This window comes from Triticum dicoccoides, chromosome 3B (assembly GCF_002162155.2).
Source record: "Triticum dicoccoides isolate Atlit2015 ecotype Zavitan chromosome 3B, WEW_v2.0, whole genome shotgun sequence".
NCBI classification, from domain to species: Eukaryota; Viridiplantae; Streptophyta; class Magnoliopsida; order Poales; family Poaceae; genus Triticum; species Triticum dicoccoides.
Window position 1 is genome coordinate 465,313,249 of NC_041385.1, and position 10,794 is coordinate 465,324,042.

The following is a 10,794-nucleotide window of genomic DNA, read 5'->3' on the forward strand; positions in this document are numbered from 1 at the left end:
CATATGTCATGGCATTGATGTAAATTCTGGTAACACGATCTAGTTGATTAGTGCTTGATACACAATCTAGACTCATTTAGTTTTGCTTACTGTTATGGCTGTTGATAATTCTGGTGTATGTAGCAAGGTCATTTATTGTTATTAAGATCTTATGTTACTTCTCCTAGCATATATATAAATATCTGGATGTGCAATGCGCATAATGTTGGAACGGAATATATTATTTACGGAGTACATTTGTTGCCTACAATGTTGGTTGATGCGGAAATTTTTCAGGTATTTGATTTTTATGTGAAGCCCTTTAATTGATTTCTGTATTTTGTTTGGTGGGCTACCAGGTTAACTGTTTTGTGTTTTTTAATGTCCGGGCATATGCTTAATCATACAAATGGATTTGCCATACTATCATTTCTATCTCTTGTAGTGCCTGTAGCGTCTTGATAAATTTAATTGACATGTCTATTTTCCATTTGATTTTTAGGCTAGCCCCTCAGATCCCAAAACATTCCCATTCATCCTACTTGGGAACAAGATTGACGTAGATGGTGGCAAAAGCAGGGTGGTCAGTTTTTGTTGCAAATATAACGTACAACTGTCTCTAGATACACCACTGACTAATTTTCACAGGTTTCTGAGAAAAAAGCAATGGAGTGGTGTTCTTCAAAAGGGAATATTCCTTATTATGAAACTTCTGCAAAAGAAGACTACAACGTCGATGAAGCATTTTTGTCTGTTGCAAAGCTTGCTCTAGAGCATGAGCGTGACCAGGACATGTGAGTCAGCCTACTTACATCATTTTTTTTTGTTAGTAATGTTTTGTTTAACATGGATTAAGCTTATCTTGTGAATACATGATTTCTCTCTTTTTTCTAATATATTCTGTCATCTTAAACTGGAAGTCCATACCCAACCTGCTTGGATAGCTGCATTCTGTTTTATTTAGGTACTCCCTCCGTTCGGAATTACTTGTCTCGGAAATGGATGTATCTAGAACTAAAATACGTCTAGGTACATCCATTTTTGCAACAAGTAATTCCGAACGGAGGGAGTAGTTGTTTACATGAATTACTTGTCTCGGAAATGGATGTATCTAGAACTAAAATACGTCTAGGTACATCCATTTTTGCAACAAGTAATTCCGAACGGAGGGAGTAGTTGTTTACATGTCCTGTGTAAGGCTTCTGACAATCTTAAGTCTTTTAGTATGATTGCGTAAGCTTCTGTTCATACTTGTCCATTATTTCTAGCTTTGTTTTTTCAAACGCTAGGACTGTCAATGTGCATGACAGCTCTTAAAGGAAACACTATTTTGTTGATCTTTTGAGTTATTGATGTGCTGAACCTCTGTACGGCAGATTGTTCCTAAGATGGCACGTCACGACATAAAAAAAATGCACCTCTTTGAAATCTAACAATTAGCTTGTTTTTATTAGTGCACCTCTAGCTAGGTTCAACAGAGATAGAACAGCTGTTTACACCTATTCATGTTGTATTTTTGGTTGCTCACAACCTCTCTTTTCTGCCGTTCAGCTACTTCCAAACAGTCGCAGATCCTGTCCCCGAGACTGAACAGAGAGGCGGGTGTGCATGCTAGCGATTAGCCGTCTTTGTCCTTCCAGATTTTGCCTACTGTGTGTGGTATTATTCTTTTTAAGTGATGCTGGGCATTCCTTTTGAGTTGACAATGTACACTAGGGTGGCTATGCAGCCACTCAATTCACTTTTGTAACCCATGTAAGATAGTTAGCAACTATGGTTTCGATTCACGGAGTACTGATGAGCAGCCTGCCCTGTTTCTTGAGTCGGCAATAAGAGTGCACAGTGGTACTACTGATACAATTTGGGATATATATGGCCTAAGCCTCAATTATATTCATGCAGCGGTAACTTATTGATCTCCAAAGCGTTGATTTTGGTCGAGGTGGGCATAATTCTTCTAAGTGTTTGGGAATATTTTGCTAGATTGAAAATTTGAAATACTCGGCATTATGAATACTTTCTTTGTTTAAGGAGCAACATGTCATTGTGACTACTACTGTGTCGTCTTCTATGGTAGTAATGTCCTTACAATTTTGTTGAAATTTCAACCCTGGCTAATAGGAACCACCTGCGTGTGCCCTCTGCAAAGGGTACGCTCCCCTGACCCCGAGTGCCTTTCGAGATATTACGTCTGTATCAAAATATAAGACGTATTGGTAGGCTATTTTAGATATAAAACGTATTAGTAGGCCATTTTAGCCTAAAAAACGTCTTATGTTTTGGTATGGGGTAGTATACTAAACTACAGATAGTAAACATGTTTCCAGCACAATTGTGAGGGATATGATGCTGGTTCTCTTCTTGAAATTTTAGCCAACTAATAAGACCTACCAGCTCGTGCTTTTCTTTCTGTGATGACTTTAGCTTGTTTTGACCAATGATACTCAGAACTACTCCCTCCGCCCATAATATAAGATAGTTTTTCTCATTAGAGAGTATCTACTTGCTCTCATCCACCTTGAGCTGCCGGTCTAGTTTTTCTTTCTATTTGCTGCATTATTACTTGGTCCAAAACTCGGTGGCGAAGCAATCTTTGCTGGGAAACCATAGTGCAAGGACCTTTCTCTGCTGGTCCTGGCAGATATGGTTGACGTCGGTGGGGGTCACAGTCGGTCAATCTCGCAGATAATGTCTCGTGGAACCGCACGAGCTTATATACCATGCCGTCTTCCCGGATCCTGCTGACCTGGTGGCTAGAAGGTTCAGAAACGCTAGTTAGTGGACTAATGGCTTTTGACGTTTCGGTGAGAATCCTCGTCCCCAGCCCCATGGACGTATCCTCCAGGATCAACCTTTCTCTTTGGACGCCGATAACGCCCACACGTGGGCGTTAAGAGATCTGGCCACACGTTTCGTGTGGTGTCGAAGAAGACCAGCCCACAAGGCAAAACAACTACTGCCCGCACGTCTCTTTTTTTTCTCGCGGTCCCTCTTACACGACTACGTGTGGGCAAAATAGATAACCCCACACGACCTCTCTTATCCACCTACCTTACGGTCCCGCACGCCCCGCGTGACAGTCATCATGCGTCTTCACCGTTGCCATGGTCCGGACCCTTTTCAATGTCCGTTTAACTGCAGTTGTCATGTCGCTGAACTACGGTTGCCATGTCGGACAACTACAATTACCATGGTTGCTCAACTGTAGTTGCCATCTCAGGTAAAGTGACAGATGCCATTTTGGACAACTGCAGCTGTTGCCATGTATGGTCTGATTTACTATAGTTGCCATGATTTGAAAACTTTAGGGGTTGCCACCTACTAACACTAGGCAGTTGTCATGTATGGTCTGGTTTACTACAGTTGCCATGATTTGAAAACTTTAGGAGTTGCCACCTACTAACACTAGACAGTTGCCGTGTAGAGCTACAAAAAGACATGGCAAAATAACATGTTCGGGCAAAAATAGAGTTGCCACCTGCTTATAAACACACTAGGGCAGTTGACATGTACCCTGCAAAACACATGACAACTGACATGTTCGGATAAAAAAAAAGAGTTGTCATCCGCTTACAAGCACACTAGGGCAGTTGCCATGTACACTACAAAACACATGGCAACTGGCAGCTTTGGGTGTGGGAGAGAGACGAGCGTGTGGGCGAGATGATAAATGCCCACACACTAGCCCGTGTGCGTGAGTGAAAACAGACGTGTGGACGAACTGCTAAACGCCCACACACCGGCCCTCCCGTGTGGTGAAACGGACGTGTGGGCGACCGGATGAATGCCCACACACCAGCCCAGTCCTACGTGGCACCACAAACATGTCAAGATTTGTGCAACCACAAATGAACGTGGATCCACGCGTGTGGGCGTTAGTATTTTCGTTGTTTTTTCTTTTTGCACGTTGCCTGTAGGGGAACGTAGCAATAATTCAAAATTTTCTACGCATCACCAAGATCAATCTAGGAGATTCTAGCAACAAGAGAGAGAGAGGGGATGAGCATCTTCATACCTTTGAAGATCGCTAAGCGGAAGCGTCACTAGAATGCGGAGAGGGAGTCGTACTCGCGGTGATTCAAATCGCGGAAGATCCGATCTAACGATGAACGGACTGCGCCTCCGCGTTCAACACACGTACAGCCCGGGGATGCATCCTCCTTCTTGATCCAGCAAGGGGAGAGGAAAAGTTGAGGGAGAGCTCCGGCAGCACGACAGCGTGGTGGAGCTTGCAGTTCTCCGGCAGGGCTTCGCCAAGCACTACTATGGAGGAGGAGGTGTTGGGGAGGGAGAGGGTTGCGCCAGGGGAAAGGTGCGGCAGCCCTCCCACCTCCCCTCTATTTATAGGGGCAAGGGAGAGGGGGGCCGGCCCCCTCCAGATGGATCTAGAGGGGGGCAGCGGCAAAGGAGGGGAGGCTTGCCCACCATGCCAAGGGGGGGCACCCCCTTTAGGGTTTCCACCCCAAACCCTAGGCGCATGGGCCCTAGGTGGGTGGCGCCTAGCCCACTTAGGGGCTGGTTCCCCTCCATATTTAGCCCATAGGGCCCTCTGGGGCAGGTGGACCCTACCGGAGGACCCCCGGAACCCTTTCGGTGGTCCCGGTACAATACCGATATACCCCCAAACATTTCCGGCGACTGAATAAGGACTTCTCATATATAAATCTTTATCTCCGGACCATTACAGAACTCCTCATGACGTCCGGGATCTCATCTGGGACTCCGAACAACATTCGGTAACCGCATACTAATTCCCATAACAACTCTAGCGTCACCGAACGTTAAGTGTGTAGACCCTACGGGTTCGGGAATCATGCAGACATGACCGAGACAGCTCCCCGGCCAATAACCGACAGCGGGATCTGGATACTCATGTTGGCTCCCACATGTTCCACGATGATCTCAACGGATGAACCACGATGTCGGGGATTCAATCAATCTGTTATACAATTCCCTTTGTCAATCGGTATGTTACTTGCCTGAGATTCGATCGTCGGTATCCCAATACCTCGTTCAATCTCGTTACCGGCAAGTCACTTTACTCGTTCCGTAATGCATGATCCCATGACTAACTACTTAGTCACATTGAGATCATTATGATGATGCATTACTGAGTGGGCCCAGAGATACCTCTCCGTCATACGGAGTGACAAATGCCAGTCTCGATTCGTGCCAACCCAATAGACACTTTCGGAGATACCTGTAGTGTACCTTTATAGCAACCCAGTTATGTTGTGATGTTTGGTGCACCCAAAGCATTCCTACGGTATCCGGGAGTTGCACAATCTCATGGTTTAAGGAAATGATACTTGACATTAGAAAAGCTTTTAGCAAACGAACTACACGATCGTGTGCTATGCTTAGGATTGGGTCTTGTCCATCACATCATTCTCCTAATGATGTGATCCCGTTATCAATGACATCTAATGTCCATGGTTAGGAAATCATGATCATCTATTGATCAACGAGCTAGTCAACTAGAGGCTCACTAGGGACATATTGTGGTCTATGTATTCACACATGTATTACGGTTTTTGGTCAATACAATTATAACATGAACAATAGACAATTATCATGAACAAGGAAATATAATAATAACCATTTTATTATTGCCTCTAGGGCATATTTCCAACAGTCTCCCACTTGCAATAGAGTCAATAATCTAGTTACATTGTGATGAATTGAACACCCATAGAGTTCTGGTGTTGATCATGTTTTGCTCGTGGAAGAGGTTTAGTCAACGGATCTGCGACATTCAGATCCGTATGCACTTTACAAATATCTATGTCTCCATCTTGAACATTTCCACGAATGGAGTTGAAGCGACGCTTGATATGTCTGGTCTTCTTGTGAAACCTGGGCTCCTTGGCAAGGGCAATAGCTCTAGTGTTGTCACAGAAGAGAGTCATCGGGCCCGACGCATTGGGAATAACTCCTAGGTCGGTAATGAACTCCTTCATCCAGATTGCTTCATGTGCTGCCTCCGAGGCTGCCATGTACTCCACTTCGCATGTAGATCCCGCCATGACGCTTTGCTTGCAACTGCACCATCTGACTGGCCCACCATTCAAAATATACATGTATCCGATTTGTGACTTGGAGTCATCCAGATCGGTGTCGAAACTAGCATCGACGTAACCCTTTATGATGAGTTCTTCATCACCTCCATAAACGAGAAACATATCCTTAGTCCCTTTCAGGTACTTAAGGATATTCTTGACCATTGTCTGGTGTTCCATGCCGGGGTTACTTTGGTACCTTCCCACCAAACTTACGGCAAGGTTCACATCAGGTCTGGTACACAACATGGCATACATAATAGACCCTATGGCTGAGGCATAGGGGATGACACTCATCTTTTCTCTATCTTCTGCCGTGGTCGGGCATTGAGCCGTGCTCAATCTCACACCTTGCAATACAAGCAAGAACCCCTTCTTGGACTGATCCATATTGAACTTCTTCAATATCTTATCAAGGTATGTGCTTTGTGAAAGACCGATGAGGTGTCTCAATCTATCTCTATAGATCTTGATGCCTAAAATGTAAGCAGCTTCTCCAAGGTCCTTCATTGAAAAACACGTATTCAAGTAGGCCTTTATGCTTTCCAAAAGATCTATATCATTTCCCATCAATAGTATGTCATCCACATATAATATGAGAAATGCTACAGAGCTCCCACTCACTTTCTTGTAAACGCAGGCTTCTCCATAAGTCTGCATAAACCCAAACGCTTTGATCATTTCATCAAAGCGAATGTTCCAACTCCGAGATGCTTGCACCAGCCCATAGATGGAGTGTTGGAGCTTGCACACCTTGTTAGCATTCTTAGGGTCGACAAAACCTTCCGGCTGCATCATATACAATTCTTCCTTAAGGAAACCGTTAAGGAATGCCATTTTGACGTCCATTTGCCATATCTCATGATCATAGAATGTGGCAATAGCTAACATGATTCGGATGGACTTCAGCTTCGCTACGGGTGAGAAGGTCTCATCGTAGTCAACCCCTTGAACTTGTCGATAACCCTTAGCGACAAGACGAGCTTTATAGATGGTCACATTACCATCCACGTCATTCTTCTTCTTAAAGATTCATTTATTTTCTATGGTTCGCCAATCATCGGGAAAGTCTGTCAAAGTCCATACTTTGTTTTCATACATGGATCCTATCTCGGATTTCATGGCTTCAAGCCATTTGTTGGAATCAGGGCCCGCCATCGCTTTTTCATAGTTTGAAGGTTCACCGTTGTCTAACAACATGATTTCCAGGATTGGGTTGCCATACCATTCAGGTGTGGAACGTGTCCTTGTGGACCTACGAAGTTCAGTAGCAAATTGATCCGAAGTTCCTTGATCATCATCATTAACTTCCTCTCTAGTCGGTGCAGGCACCACAGAAACATTTTCCTGAGCTGCGCTACTTTCCGGTTCAAGAGGCAGTACTTCATCAAGTTCTACTTTCCTCCCACTTACTTATTTCGAGAGAAACTCTTTCTCCAGAAAGGATCAGTTCTTGGCAACAAAGATCTTGCCTTCGGATCTGAGGTAGAAGGTATACCCTATGGTTTCCTTAGGGTATCCTATGAAGACGCATTTTTCCGACTTGGGTTCGAGCATTTCAGGTTGAAGTTTCTTGACATAAGCATCGCATCCCCAAAATTTTAGAAACGACAGCTTAGCTTTCTTCCCAAACCATAATTCATATGGTATCGTCTCAGCAGACTTAGACGGTGCCCTATTTAAAGTGAATGTGGTTGTCTCTAAAGCATAACCCCAAAATGATAGCGGTAAATCTGTAAGGGACATCATAGATCGCACCATATCCAATAGACTGCGATTATGACGTTCGGACACACCATTACGCTGAGGTGTTCCAGGCGGCGTGAGTTGTGAAACAATTCCACATTTCCTTAAGTGCTTACCAAACTCGTGACTCAAATATTCTCCTCCACGATCTGATCGTAAGAACTTTATTTTCCTGTCATGTTGATTCTCCACCTCACTCTGAAATTCCTTGAACTTTTCAAAGGTCTCAGACTTGTGTTTCATCAAGTAGACATACCCACATCTACTTAAGTCATCAGTGAGGGTGAGAACATAACATTTGCCACCGCGAGCTTCAACGCTCATTGGACCGCACACATCAGTATGTATGATTTACTACAAGTTGGTTGCTCGCTCCATTGTTCCGGAGAACGGAGTCTTGGTCATCTTGCCCAGGAGGCATGGTTCGCATGTGTCAAATGATTCATAATCAAGAGACTTCAAAAGTCCATTTGCATGGAGTTTCTTCATGCGTTTGACACTAATGTGACCAAGGCGACAGTGCCACAAGTATGTGGGACAATCATTATTAACCTTACATCTTTTGATATTCACACTATGAATATGTGTAACATCACGTTCGAGATTCAATAAGAATAAACCATTGACCAGCGGGCATGACCATAAAACATATCTCTCATATAAATAGAACAACCATTATTCTCGGATTTAAATGAGTAGACATCTCGCATTAATCGAGATCCAGATACAATGTTCATGCTCAAAGCTGGCACTAAATAACAATTATTGAGGTTTAAAACTAATCCCGTAGGTAAATTTAGAGGTAGCGTGCCGACGGTGATAACATCGACCTTGGAACCATTCCGACGCGCATCGTCACCTCGTCCTTCGCCAGTCTCCGCTTATTCTACAGCTCCTATTTTGAGTTACAAATATGAGCAACCGCACCGGTATCAAATACCCAGGAGCTACTACGAGTACTGGTAAGGTACACATCAATAACATGTATATCACATATACCTTTGGTGTTGCCGACTTTCTTGTCCGCTAAGTACTTGGGACAGTTCCGCTTCCAGTGACCATTTCCCTTGCAATAAAAGCACCGAGTCTCGGGCTTGGGTCCATTGTTTGGCTTCTTCCCGGCAACTGATTTACCGGACGCGGCAACTACCTTGCTGTCCTTCTTGAAGTTCTTTTTACCCTTGCCTTTCTTGAAACTAGTGGTCTTATTCACCGTCAACACTTGATGTTCCTTTTTGATTTCCACCTCCGCTGATTTCAGCATTGAATATAGCTCAGGAATGGACTTCTCCATCCCTTGCATATTGTAGTTCATCACAAAGCTCTTGTAGCTAGGTGGGAGCGACTGGAGGATCCTGTCAATGACCGAGTCATCTGGGAGATTAACTCCCAACTGAGACAAACAGTTGTATAACCCGGACATAGTGAGTATATGCTCACTGACATAACTGCTTTCCTCAATCTTACAACTGTAGAACTTGTTGCAGACATCATATCTCTCGACCCAGGCATGAGCTTGGAAAACCATTTTCAGCTCTTGGAACATCTCATATGCTCGGTGCTGCTCAAAACGCTTTTGGAGCCCCAGTTCTAAGCTGTAAAGCATACCGCACTGAACCAGGGAGTAATCATCACTATGCGACTACCAGGCGTTCATAACGTCTTGAGTTGCTGGGAAAATGGGTGCTTCACCTAGCGGTGCTTCTAGGACATATCCTTTCTTGGCATCTATGAGGATGATCCTCCAGTTCCGGACCCAGTCCGTATAGTTGCTACCATCGTCTTTCAGCTTGGTTTTCTCTAGGAACGCGTTGAAGTTGAGGGCAACATTAGCGTGGGCCATTTGATCTACAAGACATATTGCAAAGATTTTTAGACTAAGTTCATGATAATTAAGTTCATCTAATCAAACTACTTAATGAACTCCCACTCAGATAGACATCCCTCTAGTCATCTAAGTGATACATGATCCAAGTCAACTAGACCATGTCCGATCATCACGTGAGACGAACTAGTCATCATCGGTGAACATCTTCATGTTGATCGTATCTACTATATGACTCATGTTCGACCTTTCGGTCTCTTGTGTTCGAGGCCATGTCTGTACATGCTAGGCTCGTCAAGTCAACCTAAGTGTTTTTACATGTGTAAATCTGGCTTACGCCCGTTGTATGCGAATGTTAGAATCTATCACACCCGATCATCACGTGGTGCTTCGAAACAACAAACTTTCGCAATAGTTCATAGTTAGGGGGAACACTTTCTTGAAATTTTGATGAGGGATCATCTTATTTATGCTACCGTCGTTCTAAGCAAATAAGATGTAAACATGACAAACATCACATGCAAATCATAAAGTGACATGATATGGCCAATATCATTTTGCGCCTTTGATCTTCATCTTTGAGGCACTCCATGATCACCTTCGTCACCGGCATGACACCATGATCTCCATCATCATGATCTCCATCATCGTGTCTTCATGAAGTTGTCTCGCCAACTATTACTTCTACTACTATGGCTAACGGTTAGCAATAAAGTAAAGTAATTACATGGTGTTTTCAATGACATGCAGGTCATACAATAAATTAAGACAACTCCTATGGCTCTTGCCGGTTGTCATACTCATCGACATGCAAGTTGTGATTCCTATTAGAAGAACATGATCATGGTGATTCAAATCGCGGAAGATCTGATCTAACACCGAACGGACGGCGCCTCCGCGTTCAACACACGTACATCCCGGGGACGTCTCCTCCTTCTTAATCTAGCAAGGGGAGAGGAAAAGGTGAGAAAGAGCTCCGGCAGCACGACGGCGTGGTGGAGGAGCTTGCAGTTCTTCGGCAGGGCTTCGCCAAGCACTACTATGAAGGAGGGGGTGTTGGGGAGGGAGAGGGCTGCGCCAGGGGAAGGGTGCAGCAGCCTTCCCACCTCCCCTCTATTTATAGGGATAAGGGAGAGGGGGGTCGGCCCCCTCCAGATGGATCTAGAGGGGGGCGGCGGCCAAGGG

General features: G+C 44.3%; 1 protein-coding gene across 1 annotated transcript in view; it reads left to right on the top strand.

The window, feature by feature from the left end:
- Positions 1-1,897, top strand: part of LOC119276543 (ras-related protein Rab7-like) — a 3,972-nt gene extending 2,075 nt beyond the window's left edge. The window contains exons 5-7 of the mRNA XM_037557627.1: positions 482-562; positions 628-773; positions 1,531-1,897. Of these exons, the coding sequence (XP_037413524.1) occupies positions 482-562; positions 628-773; positions 1,531-1,594 (291 nt within the window). The 3' untranslated portion in view covers positions 1,595-1,897. The remainder of the gene's footprint in view (positions 1-481; positions 563-627; positions 774-1,530) is intronic.
- The last annotated feature ends 8,897 nt before the right edge of the window (positions 1,898-10,794 follow it).